General features: G+C 44.7%; 1 protein-coding gene and 1 long non-coding RNA gene across 2 annotated transcripts in view; both read left to right on the top strand.

Annotated features, from left to right (window-relative positions):
• On the top strand, nt 27-16105 carry LOC110397014. The gene is made up of 2 exons (XR_002437463.1): nt 27-3028; nt 14266-16105. It is a non-coding gene; the product is annotated as an uncharacterized LOC110397014 (long non-coding RNA).
• DISC1 (disrupted in schizophrenia 1) overlaps nt 19228-26261 on the top strand; it is a 191150-nt gene continuing 184116 nt past the window's right edge. Inside the window, exon 1 of the mRNA XM_021390509.1 lies at nt 19228-19382. Coding sequence (XP_021246184.1) covers nt 19301-19382 — 82 coding nt within the window. The 5' untranslated portion in view covers nt 19228-19300. The remainder of the gene's footprint in view (nt 19383-26261) is intronic.

Raw genomic sequence — 26261 nt, 5'->3', positions numbered from 1 at the left:
TTTTTTTTTTTTTTGGGTGGGGAGGAGGAGGAGTAAGAAAGGAAAGTGAAACCTGTTCACGAAGAATGCTTTTTAAAAAGATGTTGTTAAGGTGTGTATGCATCTAGTATTTCACTTGAAGCAGGTATGAGAGCTGAGTCTTTTGGCTCTGCTAAATTTGCTGCAAGTAATTGCAGGAGGATGCGTGTGAGCTGAAAACCTCTCGTATTATTAGATGTGTTGTCTGATATTAGATATATTGTCTGATACTAAACAGAGGGCTGTATGTTGTCTGTCCCAGCAGCTATTGGGCAGGAGCTGAATGTTTTCATGGCACAGTTTGAAAAGGGATGAGGGCGAGTGACACTGAGAGCCTGCCACGGAATGAGCATGTTGTGGCCACTGCTTTAGTCAAACAACTGTTGCTCTTGTACAGTCATTCATGATTTTGAAATTACAGATGTATAAAAATATTACGTTTTCTAGCAGAATTTAGATGTTTCTTCAAAGAGTACATTTTGATTCTAATTCCAAACTTAAAATTTCAGTAAGCCTAGAGGACTTCTTAATGGCACATGAGATTTCTAAACTCCTTCAGGCTGCCTGTTTATAGTCAGAAGCTGTAATAATCCCTGATAGGGAGCAAAGTGTATGTGTAGTGTATTAGAGCAGCAGCACAGATGGGAAATGGCTAGTGGCCTGCAAACCTCCTGCTCAAGGAAATATTTTCCCCAAAAAACAATTAGACTGAAGCTATTTGAAAAGTGACAGACACTTACCAGCAAAACAAGCTGCTAAACAAGCAATGGCAGTTTTCCCATTTCAAATCCCATTACTCTGTGGAGCCATTGATATGCTTGGTCTACAGCCAGAACAGGGCTACGTCATGGCAGATGTTTCACGAGGGCAGCTCTGCGTGCTAAAAACCATCTGCCTTTCTGAAATCTTATTTCTCGGAGGTGATATTTCTTCGTACTTGACTTTTGTCCTGGCTACCAATTTGCAGAGAGGAAAATAGATCCAACCACATTTAGCTTTCCAGAACTGCAGTGAAGTTATGTAAGAGAAGCTTCCTGTTGACAGGACATGTGTGTCTGTCTACTCAGTCCTCCTTTTTTGGTATTTTTCAGTGAGTTTATCCAAAATAAAAAGAAAAAAAAATAGGCTTTACGTAACATATTTTGCCTTCTAGAATTCTATGGACCAGACTCTGGGACTTCCCTCGAAGAGTTTCTGAATTTAAGAGCCGACAAAGGAACAGCCAAGAAAAACAAAAGGAAGATGATGGAGGAAGGAGATGAAGTGGAAGTGAGAGGACGGGACCTTTACCAGAAGACTGCAGGATAGCAGTTTGGTTTACCACCTCCGATTTTGGAAAGGGAAGTTTTCAAAACTTCAGAAAGTCTGAAGTGTTGACAGTAAAGGGTTAGTTGGAAGGGAGAAGGCAGCAGAGCGGGAAAATGGAAGGAAGTAAGGTGAAAACAAAGAGGGGAAGAGTGGCAAGAAGTAGGAGAGCATGGAGGAGGAGCAGGATGAGCTGCAGGTCAGAGGGTATTTGCTTAGGATGGGACTTGGGGAGGACATGGGACAGGAAGGCATCTCTGCAAGAGGCTGGAAACAACGCTTTGAAACCGCGTGACTCAGCTGTAAAAGAGACTTGGAGCTGACCTGTAGGAATTGTAGGACCACGAGATACCCAAAGCATCTACTCTTGAGTAATAATTAAAGAGAACTTAATTTTCTGAGCTGTGAGAATGTGCAGGTCCTGCCTTGAGCAGAGTTTGCAGGATCCCAGCTGTGCTGTCACAGATTAAGCTCTTTGTTCCCATACCACCCCATCTCCCATGCTTGTTTACCTTTATTCCCGTGCTGGTAGCCGTAGTCACTGATGAGTGATCTACCAGTGTTTGCAACTGCTAGAGATAAGGTTAGAGGCATTCTGTAACATAAAGGAATGCTTACTGTGACCACTGTTTTCCACTTGCATGCTGTTAACCTGTTTCGCTGTCGTTGCTGCTTCAACTCTTCCTTTTCTTCCCTTTCTTAACTTATATTTCTTATGCTTTACAGTGCTTTTGAGTCATTGCCCGGGTCCTTCCAATGGTTCAGTCTTTTCCATGTCTATCTGATGTCATGGGGTAAACCATCTCCATGCAGGAAGAAGAATCTGTTGGTTTCTTAAGCAGGCTTGTCTACTCACACCTCCGAATCTGAAAACATCGCTCTGCTGTGAGGGGAGAGGTCTGCTATTCCTGCACTCCCAAGGTCTGGTGCTATGCCCTGTGGCAGCCATGGTGCCGTGTGTCAGGACGGATGGGTATGCACATCTCATGTTGCTTTTGCAGGTGTGCAAACCTCAGTTATTTTGAGGCCTGTAGTCATCACAAACCAAGAAGAATCATCTACAAACATGAAGGAAGCTGCTTCTCCAGTTCTCAGGAAGGTTGTCACTGAGGAGTATTCCCACTAGTTCCACCTCTCTTTACCTAACTCATCCCTTTGAAAGGCCCGTTAGCAGAGTGCAGCAGGAGAGGCTCGCCTATGGGCTCTTCTGGAGCCAGTCAGTGTCTTCCTGAATGCTGGCCAGACTTGAGGAGATGGCTCCTCTCAGCTCCTCCCACAGGCTGTAACTGGCTTTAGTGTCCCTCCTGCCCCCGGTGAAGGGGGCTGTGCTCCCAGCCTGCCCTTCTGGATTTCACAGGGCAGTGTCATGTGAGTTCATCCTCTTTCTTCCTACTGTTCTTTTCATTCAGATGTTTACTCCTCCCAAAGAAAGGGGCTGTTGTGTAGGCTCTGCTCCTTCATTGCCACAACAGGCCAGATGAGCTCCTGAGCCCATCGTTAGATGCTGTTCCTTGGCTCCTGTTGCAGAGCAGGTTTCATGGCACGTGAAACTGTCTTTGGGCACTTCTCCCACAGCTCTTTGCTTTCTTGCAGGCTTGCACGTCCCTTTTCATCTGGACAGGTCCCACCACTTCCGTTTATTTCCTTCTCAAGATCCTCTCATCTCTTGGCTTCAGGAAAAAATACCTGACAAAATGGACTGGCTGTAAGTGGGTCTGGAAATAGCCCAGGTTTTGTTAAAATGAACTTTTTGAGGATGGGAACCCGGTGTCTGTAGGACACTGAAGGATGCAATTGTAGGGACATGGGTTTCAAATTCATGGGAATATTGTTAAAAGTGCTGGCAGTCTTGTTTTAGATGTGTATGAGGGGATAGAATCATAGAATCACAGAAATTAGCAAGGTTGGAAAAGACCTACAAGATCATCCAGTCCAACCATCCACCTACCACCAATAACCCAACTGAACCATGTATCTCAACACAACTCTGAATGTTTCTTGAACACTTCCAGGGTCAGTGACTCCACCATCTCCCTGGGCAGCCCATTCCAGCACCTGACCGCTCTTTCAGAAAAGTAGTGTAAAGGGATGGATCTCTCCTTGCAGCCAGGGCTGAGGCTAAGAAGATTTTGCTTTGTATATAGATGAAGATGACGAACAGGAGATGCCAAGGCCGTGAAGGAAAATGAGTAAGATGGAGTTGCGTAAGGTCATATAGCAAATGAGCCAGGAGTTGGGCTTGGCGCTTTCAGCTTCCAGTCCAGCTCACACCGCTGCTGATCTGAGCACTTGTTGCACTCCAGAGCCAATGAGCTCATGGGGTGGCTCAGGCCCTTTTATGGGGCTAAAATGCAAAGGTCCCTCACACGCTGTACGGTCATATGCAAAGTACATGCAGCATCCCACAGGCAGATAGCAGCATTATCACTATCATGCTGAACTTCCAGCCGGCTTTAGTGAACTGCTGTGTGTTATGCTCTTGGTGGAACCTGTTTTCCTCCTGGTTTCTTGTTCATTGAGCTGCTGGACCCCAGACCTTGTCCCCTCCTGAAACTCAAGGCAAAGCCAGAGCTGGGGCCATGTTTGGGGCACAGCCCTTGAGCGAGCAGCGTCCGGTGCCTGCAGACATCTCGTGGTGTGCAGCAATCCTGCTCCGTTCTTCCCAGCTCTTTTTTTGCAGCATTTTCAGCTCAGCACTTACCTGTGGCAGCTCTTAGTTAATTAAAACTACTTAAATAGGCATATTCTTCCTCTGGAAGAAGCTTTGCAGGAGCAAAGAAATAATGAGCAAATAATTTAGATTCTTATTTCTTAATGGCATCTAGCCATGGCGTGCATTCCACTGATTGGCAGTTGCACTGATGTTCCTAAATTGCTTGGGTTCATTTGCGGTTTTTATCTGCATCTAAAAACTTGTATCACCTACTCAGTGTTGCGGTAGAGTTTTCCTGGGTCCTGCTTTAAATATGTGCTGTGAAGGAGAAGGGGAGCTGCCGGCGTTTGTGCAGGGAGATGGGAGTTTGTGACTATCACCAACCTGAAGGTAACACTCATGGAGAAAGACATAAAAAGTTTAAACCCAGTCTTAGCAGGGCCTGTGCTCTACGGGAACTGATAAGGACAAGTGGGATTGCTGTAGGCTTTCCGTTTATTTCAAATATAGCCTTTATTTCAGCTCTCTGGTCCTGCCTTCTTATTCGAGGATGCCTCTTTGGGAATTGTTAGCGAATGTTTATTTGTTCTGCCATCTAGTGTCCATCTCTAGAACTACAACAGATTTTTTTTTTTCCCGTTTCCAGTTACAAGTTATTCGTTGTTTGCCCTTTAAGTTCTTAAAACACAGTTAGTGGTGCAGCATAAGCTTCATTTTTAGACTCAGGTAGGTCTCTGGTAGTAATAAATGATATGCAGCGCCTTCTGCTATTTAGAAATTTGGGGAATATGAAGGAATAGCGTATCTCATCGTGCACGTATGGTGTTTTGAAGAGAAATAAATAAAAATGCATGAGAAAGTTTGGCCAGACATGCACTTGCAGACCTGTGAATTATACGAGTGCTTTTATCTGAAGCAGTACACTAAAGAGTGCTGGGGCTAATAAGGATTCATAGACCAGAACCCTAATTCCTTAATATATATTATAATCACGTTACCCATATAAGAAAATGCAAGTCTTTCAGCTGTTGAGCTTCTGGTATAAAATCAAACAGTCCTGCATGTGTGAACATGGTCACTGTAGGTAGGCACACAGACCTACCTACACAGAAACCCCTTGGGTAGACAGCGGGCATCCCAGGCCACCAGGAGAGACCCAGCACACTTCATAGGGCATCACCAGACACCTTTGAAAGGTTATCACGCAGCCCGAGCTGTTACTTGTGCTGGGCAAGACTCGTGTGTCTAAGGATGTGTTGGAGATGGCTATTGCTGTCCAGACACCCCTGCAATACCAAGTTGGTCCTGTGGTACACCATATGGTCACGGTCCTATCTGAGCATCTTTGGCTTAGCTAAGCTGGGGGCCTGTTTCCCCATTCATGTAAACTGCTTTCTGGATTGCAGCCACAGGAGGAAGGAGATGCTGGTTTGTTTTAGGGCAGTTCCTTTGCCTTTGGAAGATCACAGGTCTCAGTGGGATTTCCGTCTTTTTCTACCACAGTTTAACAAACACTGAGATGCTGAATAAGCCTCTGAATTTATAGGATGTAACTTGCACTGTGAGTAAAGGAAAGAGAGTGCTGGATTCCCTTGAGTCTTTTGGATAAAATCAAGTGAAATTCCAGCTGGAGTCCTCCACAACAGCATTCTGAAATGATGGGGCTCTGGTGGGAAACTCAGTGGCTATATCCCGTGCCTGTGCCTCAGCTCAGACCTCTCCCTGCAGTCACTGGGAGCTCTGTGCTGATGTGACGCTCTCTCCGGGCACCAGAAAAGCCCCAGGACAGCTGCTACTAGGGGTCTCTGTGCCCCACAGCCTTTCCCTGGCCTGTCTGAGGCCCTGCTTCATTGCTGATGCTGGGCTCCTTTGGTTTTGGGAATCACATTTTGCTGTACTGTTACCAGCAGGGTTTGCTGATGCAGCACCTGAAAGCAGAACAGCTGGTGTGTGGGGGGGTGTTCTTGTAGCTTTGCCTCGTTTCCTGGGCACTTCTCTCCTTCCTTGAAATGCATTCTGAGCATATGCATAAAGGTGTGGAAAAAAGAGGTGAGCTGTGCGGTGAGCAAGTTTGTCGTTAGAATAGAATACCCTGAGCTGGAAGGGATCCACAGGGATTGTGGAGCCCAACCCCTGGCTTCGCACAGCACCACCCAAAATCCAAACCTGGTGTTTGAGAGAGATGTCCAGAAGCTCCTTGAACTTCGGTGCTTGGGGCTGTGCCCACTACCCTGGGCAGCCCGTTTCATGCCCACCACCCTCTGGTGCAGAACCTGTCCCTAACCCCCAGCTGCCCCTCCCCCTGACACAGCTCCATGCCGTTCCCTCGGGCCCTGTCGCTGTCACAGAGAGCAGAGCTCAGCGCTGCCCCTCCGCTCCCTGTGAGGAGCTGCAGCCACCATGAGGCCTCCCCTCAGCTCCTCTGCTCTGCGCTGAGCGCACCAAGGGACCTCTGCCGCTCCTCATACATCTTGACCTCTAGACCCTACACCACCTTTTAGTCCTCCTTTGGATGCTCTCTTATAGTTTTACATCCTTCTTAAATTGCAGTGCCCAAAGATGATAGGATATCCACTGTAGGAAGGACAACAGATGGCTGAAAAAAATGGACACGTATGTAGTGAGACTGCAGGCAGGAGGGGGAGCCAGGCAGAGTCTAGGTAGATGTGAAGAGATACATATGTGGAAAAGCAGATTTGGTGGCTGCAGGAGGTTTCTCTCACTGGCTTCAGGGCGTGAGGGTGGCCACGGTGCCTAACACAGTGTGGCATGTCCCCAGGAGGCAGAAGGCTTTTGGACCTCCCATATGGCAACACGCAGGGAAACAACGCATGTGCCCAGGGCACCTCAACAGAAGGTTACTTGGGCACAGCTTTATGGCACGAGTAGGACCACTTTATATATAGGATCTTTTCTTGCTGCAAAACTTGCACCACTTGAGCTACACAGGTTTTGATGTCGATATCCTTAAATTGTTTGTCTCTGCTTGCGACAGGCTTGTCTTGATTCAGGTTAATTTGGTTACACAAAAAGGGTTGTGCTGATTACTCTAAATGGATTAAATAGTGATTTTAGTTAAACTGATGTCTGGCTGGTGTGTAGACAGGGCCTGGAGCTTTGTAAGCTAATGACTTGGCAGTAGTACAACGAGGTTTTTTTTTAGACACCTGAGTCCAAGCTGTTGTTTTAAATATAAGACCATAAGTGTTACTGTTCTAGAAATTGTCCCCAGACATGAGAATTTTCCACTAAACCAGTCTCCTGGCAAATCTCTTTACCAACTCTTACTTTTCTGATAAGAATTTGACAAGCACTTTTAATATAAATGGATTTTGGATTAAATCCAAATGTAAAACATGGAAAAATTATTTTCCAAGGTTCTCTAATTTTTGTCTTCCTTTCCAGCATTCCTTTCTACCATTTCTGGCAGTGAAAAAAAAAAAGGTTGCGTTCATTTTAATAAAAATCCAGATACTTTGAAGAAAAATGCAAATGTGATAACTTCCTCCCAATACCAGAAAAACTTTCTCCCGACTGAGACCTGATAGGAGGGGTCTAGGAGCAGCCACCATTTAACTTTTCATTCAGGAAAGTGCAAGGCGAGGTTAAGCCCTTCGACCCTGTGTCATCTCAGTTTGAAGAAAACCTTGTATCTGCATAAAGAGAAAGGAGTACAGGAGGAAGGGAAACCTGAGGGCTGCCTACAGGATTGTGATTGTCTATTGAGCCTATTTGTTCTCTCTGGTTTGCATCAGGTGGTGACTGAGTTGCTTCTGGACAGCTTCAAATCTGCTCAGGGCTCATACCACGAGCCCTGCCCATGAGGGACACCATACCCTGGAACATGGCTTTCCCTGGGCTGTGAATCATAAAATAAATGTTCAGATCAAAATGGCCAGCTTTGCTACAGAGGGGCACAAAGCTCACAATGAGCAAAAGAATCCCCTGCAGAATCCTCCTTCATACTTTGGTGAGCCTCTTCCATGGAACAATTAGTGGATGCTCTTGTTTGGAACTCCATGACTCACTCCTGTTCTTCAGTCGTGGTTTGCAATCGCTCAGTCACTCAGTGCAGCACGGGGAAGTAGGCAATTGTGAGAATTTCCTCTCATTCTGTGCTATGTGACACCACAGCTCCATATGCTCACAGGGTGCTTGTTGGTGTCCTGGATGTGTGGGCTCTCCCTTTAGGAAACACTTTGTTGTGGCATCGGTGATCAGCAAGGTTTGTCATAAAGAAAATGCATTTCACAGCATTTTACAGTACTTTGTAATCCATCTACAGGTATAATGCTTTTGTCAATGAGCTGTAACAGTTACATCGTGGCTTGGCTCCAGTAGAATTTTATTTCTACCTACCTGTGTATCTTTGTGTATGCAAGTGTGTGCTTGTATGCACTTGTAAAACTCCATTAGAGATAACAGACTCCATTAAAGAGGCTGCACTGGCTAATGCCTCCCACATTCTTTACTATTAGTCTTACTCAGCTTTGCCAGTCAGCAAGGAACTGCTAGGAACTGGTAGGTGATCTTAACCACTTTGTATAACCTAAACATTTTTAACTTTCCAAGTACGTGGTGGATGTGAAGGACGCTTAACATTTAAAGTAGTGTATTTCCAGGGATTGCCAGCATCCAAAGAATATTTGGAGGCTTCTGTGTGCTCACCTTTCCCTGGTCATGCTGTGATCACTTTGGTAACAGAGCAAACAAAAACCCCTCAATAATTTGCCAAATTTTTCACATCTAAGAGAGAATGAAAACATAAAACTGCGGTGTACTGCTGGTGTCATGCATCAGAGACCTTGCTTGGTGTCCATCAAGCAGTGCCATGGGCTTGTCACGATGGGCAGATTGTTTCACTCTGGCTGCTGGCTGCCAGGCACTGGGCAGCAGCTGCTCCCGTGTGAGATTTTTGGAGTTTTTCCATGGGATGCACAGGTTTCTCACTTGCCTGCTTTCGACTTTACCCTGCTTGATCCCCTTGCTCCAACTCCTTGTTCTCTTCGTCTCTTTGCTGTTTCCCTTTTGAGGTTGCTTTCACTCTTACCGCTCATCTTCATTTTGTTCAATTTCTCCTCTTTCCCGTCTTTTTACTTCCTTCTTTTTCTTGCTTTTCCCTCTGGCTGCCTAACAGCACACATCATCTCCCTTGCACATCATTTTCCAAAGCACTTAACTGTAGCAACTCTTTTTTGTATGTCAGAGTCATCTCCCACCGTGTGTGTCTCTTGGCCGAGGAATGCAATCTACCTGTAGTTCTTGGGGGAAGAAGAGGGCCTCCAGAAGGTGCCTCAGCCCCTACAGGTGTTAAAGGAACTTGTGAAGACTCTGCTCCCTTGCTGTGGTCTGTCAATAACACAAATCAGTATCGGGTGCTTTGAACTGGGGGCCCTAAGTTAGAACAAATCTTTTCCACTCAAGCTTCTGCCGTGGATGGTGAACACCAAGCAGGGCATTTTCCTCTGTCCAAGGTGCCCACCTGGTGGTGAGCATATCACATCTGCAGAGAAGCTGCAGCCTTGCTGGCAGAGCCTTGCAGCACCTTTCTCCCCCCAGCATTCTGCTACAGACAGGGCATTTGGTCCTACGTTCAGAAGACAAGCATTTTGAGCCCTGTTCTGTTTTCGCTCTAAAAATAGGCATAGTGTAAGGAATAAGGAAATAAAAGTGAAAAAGGAAGAGCAACTTTAATCCTTGGCCGGCTGCTCTAAAAGCAGTCTTCTGCACTGTTTCAGTGGTCCCAATGTTGACTCCAGCCCCAGTTCTCCTAGGGGCTGGAGTCAACATGGTGAAAGGAGCCATGTTTCAGCCTTTTCTATAGCAAATCATACAGGAAATGTGAACTCCAAATACAACCTTATTTCCACCCAGACATTCATTCCCAGTGAGTTTTTTTTAGTTTGCTGTAATCAGACCCAGAAAATACATGAGATGTTATGACAGCCCCCCAGAGTTTCTGTCCAGGCACACTGCTGTACATGGAGGCTGCAGACAAGATGCTGCAAGATAAAGGTCTCTTTTGCAGGTAGGACTCAGGTCCCACCACCTGCCTGTGAGATGTTCTCAGTGGCTTTCCTAGGGTTTATCCCCCAGTTTGGATCATAGCTTTCATTATATGCTGGCCCAGCAATGCAAAGGTTTCTTGAAATCACAAGCCTCCTTCCCTCCCTGTGCATCTCTGCCCTCCCATCCTGTTTAAATATGGGAGATGCTGGAAGGACAGCTGCTCTCCCATGCAGGTCCCCTTCCCCGGGCTGAAACACTTTGCATGGCCCGGTGGGACCCTTATCCCTTTTCTACAGGTCACTTGTGAGGGAAATCTAGGTCCACATCCACATGCTCATTGGCACAAATAGCTGTTGGGAGCATTTTTGTTTGATTTTATCACTGACCATGAGAAATGATGGACTATTGGTCTTGTATCTGACCAAGAGTCTGTCCTGGCAGTGGCTGTGTCACACTCTCTCTCCCCACCATTGCTACCCTGTGCACAGCTGCCCTTGTGACTTTGGTAATCAATTTTTTATTGGCTTGTTAAATAAAGAGCTGGCACTGAGCCATTGGCAAGTTATAAAACTGGCCAAATAATTGGAATAATAATTCACTCACATGGAAAGCGATCCATTTAAAGGTGTTGTGTATTTCCTGGATGGAAATGAATCTCTTCTAAGGGTTTGGTTTAGATTAGTTCTCTGTGCAGTTTACTGGAGCCCTATTATATTACCACTGATACATAAAGTACGTTCATAAATACAGTGATAGAACCAGACCTCGGCTGTGCTAGGAGATAGTGCTGTGTGTTAATGTATATTATAAATGTAGAGCTAGAAAACCTAACAAGCCCAGCTGGCAGACTTCCATGTATTATCTCACAATAATTGCTTCCAGCCAGTAGACATTTTTTTGTACTGCAGAAGACAGGTTATTTATATTATATATTTAGCCTAAAACTGTAATAACATCCTCTGGCAAAAGTATTATCTGATGGCGTCTGAAATGGAACCAGCTTTCCTATTTCCAGGCATTAACAAACGACAATCTGTGTGTCATCTCATGGCATTTCCTGAATTTGTGAATAAAAAGAAGGAGGATTTTTAATTCATATCGTTTATTTCTTAAAAGGTAAAGATCTATTTCTGACAGCCAGGTTTCCCAGAATTGTTACATGTGGTTTGTACCACTGACCACGAGGAAAATTTCCTTTGTGATTCTATTCGGGCCAAAACAACGGTACTGTTGGCTGGGCTGGCGCTTGGTTTAGTGCAGTCAGAAAAATACCTGTGAGCAGCAAGGGATGCAGAGGTCACAGAAGACATTGTGCTTCTTCCTGTTGCCTCAGAAATATTCAGATGCCCGCTCTATTTGCCCACCTGCACATACTCAGGCAAACACTGCGGTAGTGAGGATGTGAAGTCTGATATGCGGTCTGAGAGTGATAAGATAAGGGGGAATGATCTTAAACTAAAAGAGGGGAGACTGAGGTTAGATACTGGGCAGAAATTATTTACTCAGAAGACAGTAAGGCACTGGCACAGGTTATTTGAAGAAGAATCGCATAATAGTCTGATTTACTTATTTATAATTTATTGTTTTATTTTTTAAGAAACTATGTACTGTGTATAAAATCAATATGTTAAATGACATGAGACGTGGTGGACTGAAAAAATGCAAATATCTGAGGAGAGCTGTTAAAGAACGGGTGTTACTGTAGTGAAGTCTGTGTAGAGCAGTATTAGACTTTGTGCTATTCAGTGTTTTTTGAGCAACCTGATCTAGCTGTTGGTGTCCCTGTTCATTGAAGGGGAGTTGGACTAGATGACCTTAAAAGGTTCCTTCCAACTCAAATGGTTCTGTGAGTTCTGTGAGTTTTTATCAATACTTGATTGAAAACATAACATTTCTGGTAGGAAACTAGGTAGTGGAAACACTTGCCAGGTAGCAAATAATGAAGAGAACAAGGATCACACGGAGTGGCCAGGACTGCTCTGTAGGGAGCCCATCCCAACAAGATATGTCTCAGTACAGTTTTGAGATACCTAGCTAAATTAGATACCTAAAAAGAAGAAATACAGGCTGTATTTGCAGGAGGTGAGTTTCAGAGAGTATGCAGTGACTCTGAAATACTTAAGAAAGGTCAGAACAGAGAAGCAACTCAGTAGGAGCTCCCAGTGTTATGTGGAATAAGGTGTTGACCATCTTTGGGTACACAATTGGTGGGAAGAGGGCAGGGATCAAAAGCGCTGCATGAAACCACTTTTTTGGAATACATATCCTGCTGGAGAGACCCCATTTAAAAAGAGCACCAAAGGATTCTCTGCCAGCACATCAAAGAGTCACAGAAGAAATTCAAGAACTGGAAAAAAAAGGCCTTTCATCAGCGGCTATAAAGTTCATTTTATTTAGTTGGAAGAGGAAGACAGCAGTCTTCATCACCTTGGGTATAAACACAGATACCGGAGTAAAACCCCGAGGCGGAATTTGATTGCCTGAAGCTTGGGAGGGTATAACAAATTCTCAGTGCCTTGCCCAGTCCTGTATCCAGGAGTCTGCCAGATATGCCATAAGCTCACAGTAAGGATTTGCCTGCATTCCCTGTACAAGCCCCTCAGCCTTCCTCTGGAGACGAGTTCCCTCAGCTGCACTAATGGCAGAGCACCAGAAGAACCCTAATCACAGAGTTATTGCTAATGTAGTTACATACACTGAGTAGAAAACCTGCAGCTCCTGGTGTGAAGGGGGTCTCAGTACAGACGTACATGGAGCAGGTGGTTTGGGCTGAATTAGAAGCCAGACCCATCACCCAGCTACAGACAAAATGCTTTACATGTTTGGACTTTTAAGATCATGTACTCGTGCTTAATAAGTCATTTAAGTACTGCTACACTTGTAAAGTGCACTGGCACACAAGTGAGGAAAGCAAAAGAGCATGATGGTAAAGCTAATGCGTTTGCGTGCTCTTTGTGCCGGATGTGTGGGTGCCTCGGAGGTGCCTGTACAATCCAGGATGCTGACCTCCCACCTCTCAAGTTTGAGGAGTGCTGATTTCCTCAGCAGTCCCACCAGCATGCCCAGGCAGTTGCAGGAGAGTATGCACGCAGCTACATAGGTGTGAGCGTGTTTTGGATGCTCCCACATGGCCTCAGCTAGCCCCTATGCCCTGATGCTGGTACATGCTCCCATGAGAGAATCTCAATGCCAGCTCTGTTTGTCTATGTGAGATAAATGAATCTGAGATGATCTAGCATTTGGGGAGAGCAATAAAAAAGATAGTTGTGGAGGAAAACATGCTTATTCCACTTTTCAAAACACCAGTGATGCTGTTTTCATTTCTCCCAGTTTTGTTCTTCATTGAATTATTGACTAAGAGTTCATTCTGGCTAGTCCACACTAGTATGAATGACACAAGGTGCCTACATCCATTTTTGAAGCCTGGAGAACAGCAACATGAACTCTCAGCTTGTTGGCTATTGATCAGGGCATCTTTAGGGAAACTAACTCTTTTCCTGTTGTAATTTAAGTTTATAGGAAGGCAGTCAAAATACACATTCAAAGGCTTAACTCTTTTGATTTGTATACCCCACAGACTTGGGCTTCAAACATTTCTAAGTTATCACTGATATATGACTCTTAATCCTATAAATATTTTGAGCTGACTGGTAAGAAGCTATCAGCTTTACTTCTGTTTTGAAGTCTATCTCTGCACCAGAAAAAAAAAGCTCGTGCAGTTGAGCCAGTGTCTTTGGAAAAGAATCAGAAAATGATGCCAACAAAGACGAGCAGCTGCTGCTCCCTTAAAGCTATGGATGAAAAGTCAAAAAGAAGAGTCTGGAAAATGAAATGTATTCACCTGTAACAACAATGACATCAAAGTCCTATCAGTTTCTTTTGGATTAAAAAAAAAGAAGTTTAAAACATTCCTTTTTTAACAACATCCTGGCTTAGCTGACATCTCCAGGAGTTCTGTGGTTTAATAACTGAGACTTTAATCTTTTGCATTAAGCATTCTGATTTATTTATTTATTAAGAAAATTACTTTTATGCAAATCTCATCACAGAGCATGTTCCAGAGTTATTGCAAGTACCCACGGGGGTAACTAATGAACAATCAAGTGCAAAACATCTCATTTTGGATAGGGCATGATAATATATCTGAACGTTGATTAAAACTGCAAAAAATTAGGCTTCAATTCAGTGGATAAGCTAACAGTACATAGGTTTTGAAGTTAATTTTGGATAAACCCAACATGCACTTATTTTTATTTTATTTATTTGTTTAATTTTGACAGAAAAACCACCTTTGGGGATCAACCTCACCACTGAAATTGAAACCAGTTCTTCTGGTTTGGGACACGAAAATGAAGGAAGCGTGGAAGGAAGAGCCAGCTTTCCCTACAAAGGATGCTGATGGGGGAAAGAAGAGGTGGCAGGCTGAGTGACGCATTGCATGGATGACAAGCAGCAGCTTGGAGCTGTGGCTCTGGCAGGACCAGGCCATGGAAAGGCACTCAGCAAATTCTGCCCAACGCAGAGGGTGGCAACATGGGGAGAAGGAGCCCACAGCCATGGCACACCACTGTGGTGAGCTCCCATCTCCCAGCCTCTGCCTGGACCTGGTCATTGTCCTCCCTTGCCCCTGGTCTTCTGGTGAGATGCAGCATCCCCAGCATCTACTGTAGCCATCCTTTGAAAGGTGTCAGCTTTCTAAACTGTGAAGGAGAGGTCAGAACAAAATAATAGCTTGAGAACCTCTGTGGGTGTATGCTCTGTGGTAGAAGCTGAAGTGCCCAATGTGAACCTAACTTAAAAAAATCAAGATGTCTTGACACTGGGAAGATCAAAATACATAGCTGTAACATTTCTGGGCTTTCCTCATTTTCATGCTAGATAAAACCTTGTGGTTTTTTTCCCCTTTAATTTGAATAGAATTTGCAAATACAGTTGGCTTGACTGCAGTGACATGTTTTGGTGAATATATCATTTACCACTGAGGTAGAAAAACTCTCTAGTGTAGCAGTGATTGGCTGGAGAATAAAAAACAAAGATGAATGCAAGAAGAGGAGAAGGAGAGTTTGCAGGTGAGCACTGAGATGAAACAGAGGTCATAAAGGACAGCGAGGGCTACAGGAAATCTGTTCATGATGGCAGCAGGTGCAGGGGAGAGTTCTCATACATTGATGTCGATCTGATGCGAAAGTATCACACAAAGAAGCAGCCATGTGAAGATGATGAGAATCAGAGAGGCTGAGACAAGGAGTGGAGAGCAGAGAGGCCAATTTTCAGCTGTCACGGGGGCTCAGGATGTGGTTTGAGGAGGAAAGGGCACTCAGGAGAGATTGCTAGGATTTGCCAGGATTTCTGGTGCAGCAAGTAATGCTGTAGTTACATAGATGGCTTCATCGTGAGAAAGGCTTTTGGTGGAAAAGAGAAAAGGTTTAAACTCACACGTCTTCCCAGTTTGCTGTACAACAAATGCTTGCCAGCACAGAGCAGACAGTAGCACAGGGAAGAGGAGAAAGGCACAGCTGGGGAAGAGCAAGCAGGGGGGGACAGACAGGGCTGTTTCTCCTGGCAGCTGTGCCTGCATATACCAGCTCAATGGAAGCCTGAAACTGAGAAGCAGCCAAACACCCCAACTCTCTCCTGTCTAATCTAAAATAGAAGACACCCATGCCCTATCCACTGATAAATATACTCTGCTGTGCAGTTTCTTATAGCATCCGTTTCACTTTAAACACCTGAGTACTGCCTGCAATGCATTAGGGCTAAACTGTAGGTGGGAGGTTTCTTTTGTAAGCTCTGCAATTCTCATCTGGTCACTTGGGTCAGACCTTCCATGAAGGGTGCCATCCAAAAAGCATTAAAAATTCTGTTCTCACCCACTAATACGTGCTTCAGAAGTGTGTCTGCCTCCTGTGCCTGTTTCTCCAAGTACCTTTCAGTCCCCTGTGAAGTATACCTGTGAACCTCCCTCCAGGCCCTTTCTGACAGTGTGGCATTTGAACAAGGGCAGGTATCAGAAAGCAGCTCCTTTCTTAATAAAGGGATAGATTCACATCCACTCTATCTGGCAAATACTGCTGATTCTCTACCCAGCTAATAAATTACAGACTGCTGAGTATTCTTTTATGGTGTGGGTATTTGTTTGTTTGTTCAATTTCTTTGTTTAAATATATGCATTATATGAGTACACATGAGATAAGACAAAGCCACTTGAAGTAGAAGTGTTGAAGTTTGGGTTAAACTTCAGCTTTTGGAGTAGATTCAGAGTAGTAGCAAAGAACTCATTTAAAGGGTCTCCTTTCCGAGCACAGATCATGGCATGATTCTTTTGAATATTAACTTAAAGAACTGCTACCTTTTGGTAGCTTTGGACAGATTAGCTTCTCTAGATCCTCTGCTGCTCAGCATCAAAGTGGTTGAAGCAAGCCTGCTGATGGTACTGGGTCATCTGCAGTAGTATGAACAAGGGCTGACTGTGAAGAAGCACAGAAGAAACTCAGGAGGAACTAAAGGAACTGTATGGGTGGGCAGTTGAACAACAAATGAAATTCATGGTCTATAAACAGAATTGCTACCTATCAGTATGGACAGCTTCTCATTTAAGGTGGAAAACTATGATACAATCACCACCACTGAGAAGGAAGCTGTGGGATTAGCTACGTATCAGAACATATCAGCCAAGTGCGCGTCAGGAGTCAGAGGAAAACAAATCAAACGTTATGACCTTCTGGTAAAGGAACATGGAATACAACGGGAGACATGAAGATAACACCACTGTAGAAATCCATGGCTAACCTCATCCAAAAAAAGCAGATAAAAGGTTTAGAGATGGGCAACAAAGGTAGTCAAAGGTACAAAGCAGTTTCTGTACAAGGCAAGTCTGAGTAGCTCTGCACCATACAGTTTGGAAAGGGATCACAAGGTATGATAACACATATGAAAGGCATCAGAGGCATGGGCACTTGGAAAAACGTGTTCCTTCCAGCAGAAAAACCTGGTGGCTGTCAAAGGAAGCCAGCCATATCCAGGCCCAAAGCAAGCATCAGGAGCTGGTGCTATGTGCAGTGCTGGAGACCTGGGGGAGTCCTCACAGGAGAGTGCTCTGCATGCTGAAGTGGACTCAAAGGAAGGTTGGACAAGCAGCAGGGAGGCAGTGAGACCCAAGCAAACTGCTAACCAGCAAACCGAACTGAGCTAAGGAAATCCCTAGGGTGACATTGGTCAGAAGGAGGGAGAGTCCAAAGAGGAAGTGCTGCGTGCACTTGCCTTGTTCCTGCTCTTGAGGCCACTGCCTTGGGCTCAAGTTGGAGGCACACTGAGCTGGATGAACCCTTTGTTTGCACCCGTGCAGCTGTTCTTTTATAACAAATTGATCTCTGAGTGATGGGAGCTAGTCCTGATATAAGCTGACATCATCTGAATCAGCAGCAGCACAGCACATTTGAAGAAAGGAGGATGTGTGTCCATTTTTGTCTTGCAAGGCACAGCTGCCCACTACCTTCTCTCACAAGACAGGAAGGGCACAGCCCAGAGTGTGAGGTTACATCTCCCTTAGCATGTCCTGTATTTCTTAATAAATTGACCCAAACCCAAGAACATCAGTAAGCGCTTAGCTGTTAAATAAACCTAGGCTTTTTTGTAGCAACGTCTCCGAACATTGTGAAAACTTCTCAGCACACAAGGTGGCATTGTTAATGTATAGTAGCAGTATACATATCTGAGAAGGCATTTTTGAAGACTAGGATGGAGGACATATTGAAAAATGCTGATTCCATGTACGTGATTAATACAGTGGATAAGATGATAGATAAGGAGAGATTCAGGTCAGATATTAGGGAAAATTTCTTCTCCAAAAGAATGGTGAAACACTGGCACAGGCTGCCCAGGGAGCTGGTGGAGTCACCATCCCTAGGGGTGTTCAAGTTCTGTGTGGATGTGACACTGAGGGACATGGTCAGTGGGCATGGTGGGGTTGCACTGGTGGTTGGACTAGATGGTCTTAGTGGTCTTTTCCAACCTTAATGATTCTACGATTCTATAACTGAAGCAGGTACTACTTCAGCAGACTTGATACAAAGCTGTTGTCAGTGGACAGTCATAAGCTTATATGAAGCTAATAAATGTTGCTATTAAAAGAAGTAAAGCTGCCAATTTAGAAAGAACAGTGAAAGCAAAATATGGTGCATATGCTAAGGAGGAGAAGATACCTCATAAATGAGGGAGGACTAAAATTAACTACGACACAAAATAGAGGAGGGAGTTACAGCGGAAATTTATTCTGTTGCAGTGAAATGTAACTTAATGAGGAGAGCCTCAGAAAAAGGATGGCGATCTCTGCAGAAAAAGGGTATGAAATGTTGGGTTGTGTACAAAAATGATAGAAAAACAAAACAAAACCAAGAAGCTGTGTTTGACTTGAATAGACCCAAGTATTTAGAGAAGCCTTGCAAAAGTGATAGTGATAGGACAAGGGGGAACGGTTTTAAATTAAAAGATGGGAGATTTAGATTAGATATTGGGGGGAAATTTTTATCTGGGAGTGCAGTGAGGTCCTGGCACAGGCTGCCCAGAGAAGCTGTGGGTACCCCATCCCTGGAGGTGCTCAGGGCCAGGTTGGATGGGACCCTGGGCAGCTTGATGTGGCACAGGGCAGAGGGTCGGGGCTGGGTGGGCTTTAAGGTCCCTTCCACCCAAGCTGTTCTGTGCTTCTCTGAAAAGTAATGGAAGCACACACAGTGGTGTGTGCTTCGGTGCCAAGTTTAAACTGTGGAAAGCCAGTGAGCAGCGTGTTACCTTGTTGCATGCATGCCTTGTTGAATTCAGCAACTATCCGACACAATGCACGGACAGGGTAGGGCTCGAGAACAGTCACATGATGGCTGTTAGACTAGAAAAAAAAGTACAATGTGGGTAAATCCTGCAACAAATTATCTCCTGATGGCATTTGGTGCTCAGCACTGTGTACCCCCACGCGAGGTAGTGCGGCGCCTGCAGCAACCAAGGGGCACGGGGAGGAGGAGGAATGACTCTGGATGTGTGCAGAAAGCAGCCCTTCAGCTTGCTGCAGTCGGGGCTTCGGGCCACAGCACCCATTTCCCTGTGCTAGCCTAGCGCACGTGCACAGCAAGCCCGGAAACATGCAGCCGCCCGGGGCTGCCCGCGGCACGCAGGAGGCCGGCCCCGGCCCGGAGGAGGGGCAGCGGGTGCCGCCGGGCGGGCCGCGCCCCGTGGCTCCGAGCCGCCGGGGGAGTGGCCGGGGCCGCCGCTTTCCGCCCCGCTCGGCGAGCCCGGGGGAAGCCGCCTCGTCCAGCCAGGGGCGGGATGTGGCGGCCGCAGCCCCGTTCGGGCGGCACCGACAGGCGGCGCCGCGGCGGGAGCAGCGGGAGGGAGGCGGCCGGCCCAGGTGAGCGGAGGCCGTGGGTGCGGGGCGGCCCAGCGCCCCGGCGGGGGGGCCCGTGAGCGCGGCGGAGCTGTACCGGGGCCCGAGCCGTCCCGCAGCGGATCTCTCTGCTGCCGGAGGGGCTCTGTGTGCTGCTCCCGCTTCTTTCGAGGGGGATCCGAATTTCTGGAGGGTAGGGCGGCTTTGGGACGGTCGGTGCGGGCGGTCGGGTGTGGAGGAGTTAGATACAAAGACTCGTTGCTTGCTTCTTAGATTCAAGCTCGTTTTGCTTTCTTAGTTTTCACTCCCCGTAGGTTTTAGCTTTTGTCTTGGAGAGGGTTAGTACGGTGTTGCCTAGGAAACTTTGTTATAACACTGAAATAACACTTTTTTTCTTGTTTTAACCCCCAAATTCCTATACTTACACTTCTGCTAGTGTGGAAGCAATTATATTACTACATAAACATGTGTGTATTTGTATGTATGTGTGTGTTTGTATACATATGCACATAAATATGTGTTTGTGTATATATGTGAGTGTGTATGTGTATATACATCTACATAACCAACTGCCGTGAGGGAAGTAGCCATACTCTCAGAAGTCAGCAGTCTGGTATCTCCAAACTTGGTTTAAAAAGGAAACTGCCATTTTCATGAGAAAAAGCCAAGTTCATGTGTCAGTCCTTTCAGAAGTGAGCGCTGAGTGGCTGTGGCTGGTGGGGCAGGTGAGCTGCTCTCCCCTCCATCATTCAGCTGTCAGCCTGAGCAGGGGCTATCTCCAACAGCGGTACTCGTGAAGGGCTGAAGCCGTGGGGAAACACCAAAAAACAGCTCACCCTTCTCAAGAGAGTTCAGGAGGAAAGGCACAGTGCTCACCAGGCACATCAGCTGCCTTTCTGGTTGATTTGGATATACAGTACTCCAAAGCAAAACTTCCTGCAAACACTCGAGTTGTCCTTGCCAACATCTCAGTGGAGAGCAGCTCATTCATGTTTGGGTAATCCACACTAATCTCTGTGTACAAGTGGTTGAGTAACTTATTGCTAGGCTTCTGAATAGAGCTTTAAGAGCTCTGTGATGAAGTGCCTTTATAATAAAAGCTTTTCTATATAAATTGCAGAGCATATACTGGCAAGCACCTCTGGCAATTAAAAGTAAAGTAGAGTTTTGAAAGAAATGCACAAAGTACCTAGACATGCATTATCTGTTTTTGTTCTTTTGTATTTGTTCATTTACTTGTTAATTTGCAATTGGCCTCGCAGTAACTTGTGAAAATCTTTATTTACTTTTGTGTTGTGTAATTTCCGAGTCCCGTTAGTTATCTTGTATTCCCCCATATTATTGCTGAAATCAAAGTTGTGGTTTCTTCTGGGGTGAGATTGACAGTGGTGTTACAGCTGAAGTTCTAGAAGATCTTTTCGTATCGATAGGATTTTTAGTCACTTTTAAAACTAAGAAGAAGGGTGTTTAAATATGTGGTCTAAAAAGAAAAATAGCTGAGTTTAGAGGTCTATGATCCCCTAAAAAGTGGGTCAAGGGAATGTAAAGGAGCCTCTGAATGTTCTGTGCATTTGATATTAAGGCCATGTCCACCTGTGTGTTTTTTCTTGCTTTCTGGGGCTATTAAACTTATCCATTTTCTATATAGTTCTTTGAGATTGGCCACTGAAAATAACCTATTAGCATACACTGTACTACTGACTTATGTAGCAGCACAAAGCTCTGAAGTGTGGTCACAGGCAAGCGCTATATTGCCACCAGCTTCGTCCCTCTTTAAATTCAGATAAATCAGCCTTTGTTCCCTTCAGCAAAATGAAGTCAAAAAGTTTGGGCCTAAGATGCTGCTTCTGGAATTGTAGTGGGGTTGTGCAAGAAAAGAGGATTTATTAGGACCAGTATGAATTAATTGTAAGGAACAGAAGGACAGAAAGCACTGCAAACAATGTTTTGTACTCACAAAAGCAGAGCACCCTAAAGGTTAATTCTGACTTTGTTCACAAATTAGGCACACTTGGTTAGTTTTTTTTTTGCTCACCATAACTTGGGCCTCCTGCAGCTCCTGAACCACCTGACCTCTCAGTCGAAATCTACTGGTGTGTGTGTGGCACACTCTGAGCGCTTATCAGGAGTTACGATTTTTTCATTTCAGCGTTTGGTTTCCTTGAGAAACGTTCTTCCCAATTGAGCAGCTGACAGTCTGCAGCCTTTCCTGCTTTTTTTGGACGTAATACATATTAACAACTCCCGTGACAACAGCTTTTCTTACTTCCTTTGGAGCACCAGACCCAAAGGTAAACAGAGAGGAACCTGTGGAGTTGCCATAGATATTTCCGAGTTCATCCTTAGCGCTGTTGTGTCTCTTTCCAGAGAGCAGTCCTTTCTTGCTGTGTCACTTAGATTAGGATTGAGCCTGGGGTATGTTGTAATACTATTCAATATTCTTGAAGGAAAACTGCTGCAAAACCCTTATGTCTGAGGGATGAAAGTGTCCTTTGTAAATCAGCAGTCACACAGGAAAAACTTGGCCCTCTGGTACTGAACAAAGGCTACTGTGCTCATGTGAAGTTCTGTAGTATCCTTGTTTGGAGGTGTTTACTTAAATCAGTGTCATGTTAACTGTTTAACAGTGCAATTTATGCTCTCTTTTAATGTATAGGCACAGGCTACATTAACTGCTCACCTGAAAAATGCTTTCAGGGAGAGATGTTTCTTTACCCAGCCTCCTAGTCATGGATGCTATGTAATGGGAGCTGAGATTAACTGTTGACATTCTTTGTTTGCTAAACATGAATTTGCCATTTGAAAATGGAATCAGCTATTGATGTGGAGTTATTTCCCTGCTTATTGATGCTGCAAATGTAAAGTGGCTTAATGACTAATTTGAAGTCTGCAGACAGAGCGGTGAGATGGTGTGCTTGCCTGAAGTACGGTTCCTTTGTTCAGCATGATTCCTCTGGGGCATGCAGAATTTGGATTCTGACTCCTCTTTGTGTGATATGCCACATCTGCGCGCTGTACAATACTGCAGTCTTTATCTCAAATCCTCCTTCACCTAACAGCCCTGCTTCCTTCCAACACACACATCTTTTATTATCTCTGTATGATATATTACTAATAGGATGCCTGTTGCCTAATGAATCTAATCACTGGTACTTTCTATTCTTTCCCACTCCCCCCTCCCATTCATTCCTTTCTTGCTGTCTTACAAATAAGTTTGTTTACTGTGACCCTAATGTCAGAGTAGATTATCTGGTTACTCAGCTCTTTTTGCCTTCTCTCAATATGCTTATTTGTAGCAGCGCCAAGTGCAAAAACATTTGGATTTTACATTGAAAAAGCAAATATTTACTACATGAGCAGTTGTGTTATCAGGATTAGAGATGGTAAATGTGTTTTCTTGATAGTACTTATCTATCTCCCTTCATTTCAAATATATGTATTATCTGCATTTATAGATAATATCAAACAGTACACAAGTTAGAACTGCAGGTGTTGACAGCAACTTGCTAAGCAAGGTGTGCGTATGTGCTCAGATGATAAAATCTTCATGTAAAAGAACTATATGGGAGAAGTTGCTGCCTCAATCTAAGAATAGAATGAATGTCATATATGTGAAATTCTCTTCCACCTTTCACTTATGTGCAGTGGCAGAGGGATGGAATTTAGCGGGCTCTGGCTGAGAGGTTTCTTTATTAGGGTCAATCAGGGCAGGAAACCATTACAGAGGAAAATCTCTTAGTGGAGCAACTCTGAGGCAACCTGTGGGGAGAGAAGTCAAGAGGTTGATGGTGAGTATTGTAAAACTGAGTAAGAATGGAAGGGTTGGTGTCTATGGACAAGACAGGAAATGGGAAATGGTACAATTAAATACTCTGAATCGTTTTGCAGGTCTCTATATAAGAACAAGATGAGGCATGTGGCACCGGTGTAGCTTTTCAAAACCTTTCTAAATTCTGTATAGTAATATTAATGGAAAAGTAGAGTCAAATGGTAGGGATGTTTTCAAGGTGCCTGCAGATAATGAAGTTTGACAGTGGCTTCATGACTTCACTGATTGATGGGGTGAACAGGGTAGTTCCTAGCTCAGCTCATCTAGCTGGCTCCACTGCTGGATTTACTGTTAGTCATGCCTTTGGGTCTGAAAAGTGTTGTGAGCATTCTTAGAGTCTTTTGTTTTATTTTTAGAAGACTGTAAGGTCTCCAGAGAGCCTGGGAAGGGAAGGCCTAGTGGCTAGGCTGAGGCACTTCCTATTGCAGAATGTCCAAAGAGACCTGGGGGATGTGGAGTAGAGGGCTGCACAGCTGCTTCAGAGCTGGGGACAGGCTCTTCCTGTTTGTAGAGCAATGCATTGCTGTCTGTGTCTGCACTGATACTTTAGGCTGTGATCTCTGGGAGCTGAGCTGTGGGTATGTGAGCCCTGCTCCCCTCCTGAAAGTGATAGGTATGCCAGCCTCCGGGGAGTGGGACAGACAGCTGCTGAGTTTGGTGCTGTTTTACACTGCTGTCCTGCCAGACCCCTTGCTTAGGAGTGCAGTATGTTTGAGTTTGCTTACAGCAGTGAAAATCCTGAGAGGCCCTTGTTGAAACTGCGTGAGAAACTCCTGGTTGCCGTCACATGGAGTGCAGCGCCAGCACAGCTGTTCCCCAGTGTGGTTTTGCTCCTTCATGTCAAACTCGTTAATAATCAACAGGTATTGCATTTCCTTTCCCTGGGAAATCTGAACGTGGTTGTTCTGAGACTGCTGTTGTAGTATTCATGTGTTTGTGGTCTGGCTGAGTCTTGTATAGGCTTGGCTGGGAGAAGGGCTGCTCAGCTAATGAGCAGTGGGAAAGGCTGTTCACCGTCTTCCTGAGCAAATGAAGATAGGAGGAGGAAAATCTTATCTGTCAGGTGGTCTCAGGTTGCTGCAAAGCAAGCAAAGGCTAGCTCTCACTTCTCACTTTGTATGTGGTGAGCGCTAATAGTTGCGTATCTGTTCTTTTAGCAGGCAGGAGATTTTCCTGATTGTGCTGCCAGTTTTGTCAATAGCAGAATTTTCCATGAGATTGTCTGCTCTGAGAGTAAGCGAAAAAGCATTTCATATCAGCTGAGAGGTGTTCTATATGTGTCCTTAGTACATTTATGAAGCTTAGTTCCTCAGAATTACATTTGTTACTGCTTTTTCTTGTGTGCGGTAGGACTGTGTGTTTATAACCAGTGTTACCATTCCGGAAAGGACAATCTATGGAACTTCTCATCCCTCTTTGTGAATTGTGCTAGTGTGCCCTGTTCTTGTCAGTTCCTTTTGTTTATCTCTTGTGGAATGGATGGTAAGGTTTTTAATCATTGCTGAGTTCTATAGGCTGTGTCTGTTGATGCCATTCACTTTCTGAATTGATTTATTATCATTTAAAGATAAGTTACCTTTATTCAAACCAGTGATAAAGGCACACAGCTGTGCTTTTTGCTATGTTTCTGGTGAGCATGGAGTAGCACTGGAGTCCTGGGTGAGAGCCTGGAGTTCTCAACTGGGTCTGCACAAGCTCATTTATGTGTGCGACTGCTTTCTGTGTTCCCAGGTCTTAGTGAAACTGTGTGCTTTGTCTATGCATTAAGTTGGAAGTGTGTGGCTATAGCTAACATACAGTGGCTGTGTTTTTAATATTGAAAAGCCAGCATGAATGTTCAGTGCACTCATCTGAGAGGTACCTGGGGTCGCTGTCTGTTTTCTGCATCTCTGCTTCAGAACAGTAGTTCTATATATTGGCTGTCTAAAAATGGTCTCTCACGACTTGTAAACAATGATATAAAAATCAGAAAAACTTTAAAATGCAGGGAAATAAGTGGGGAATAATAATAGCAAAAACAAACAAACCTGGTAAACCTGCTACAGAGAACAACTTAATGCAGGAATATAAGTAGGGAATAAAAAACAATTAAAATAAAAAAATATAAAATGCACCTGGTAAAGGCACTACAGAGGACAGCTTAATGCTGTCCTAGGGTCAAGCCACCTGTGTACGTATTTTAAACACCAACACTGAGCTGTAGCATTGGAAGAAAGAGACGAACCTTGGAAAACCAAGAATTAAATAAAACCAAGGAAAGGAGACAGAAATTATCCAGTCTTTGTGCACTCAGTTATTATCATAAAATTGCTTATGTTGGAGGGGACCTTAAAGCCCAGCCAGTTCCAGCCCCATGCTCTGGGCACCAGTTCAGGCTGCCTAGGGCCCCATCCAACCTGCCCTTGGTCACCTCCAGGGATGGGGCATTATTGTACATCCATGGCACTGCTTATAGCTACCTGGTACAGTTGTGTGGCAGAGTACTGAGGTTTCCTTTTTGTTGCAGCTGTTTAGAGGTGGCTAGATGGCTATTTCTTTGTGTGTGTGTGTTTAATGTCCTTTGGCATCATTTCATAGATTATGTTTTGAAAAGGCAAGGCAAGTGTCTTCAGACTGTTCCGCTCTAGCAGATGGTCCCCTCTTGTCCTCCAATTGGAAAGCAGCCTAGGAAAAGGTATCAAAATAATTTTTCATATAGCAAGCTGAATAATGCCTTGAGAGAAGTGCTTTCCAATGCTTGTACAGCCAATAAAGAAGCGTTGGAAATAAACATTTTGTGAAATAACTGCAGTAGATCAAAGTGACATTTAAGTGATGCTCATGAGCATCATTTAATCACCAGCTAACTACTAAAGGTCTGCTGCTATAGAACAATAGGTGTTTTTATGTTATTATGCCTTATTGTGTCTGTCTTGCTTAAGGCACTGACTGTCACTGAAGCTTGTGATTTCTGTGTGTGTGTGTGTGTGTGCACGTGTGTGTTGAATGCTATTTTTCTTGAGAACCTATTTATTTCAAGTATTGAACTTTATTCTTAGTTTTGTTGATAGAAAGCCAGCTGTTTCCATCTTCCG

This window comes from Numida meleagris, chromosome 3 (genome assembly GCF_002078875.1).
Source record: "Numida meleagris isolate 19003 breed g44 Domestic line chromosome 3, NumMel1.0, whole genome shotgun sequence".
NCBI classification, from domain to species: Eukaryota; Metazoa; Chordata; class Aves; order Galliformes; family Numididae; genus Numida; species Numida meleagris.
The sequence above is the reverse complement of the archived record's forward strand: the minus strand, read 5'-3'. Positions and strand labels throughout refer to the sequence as shown.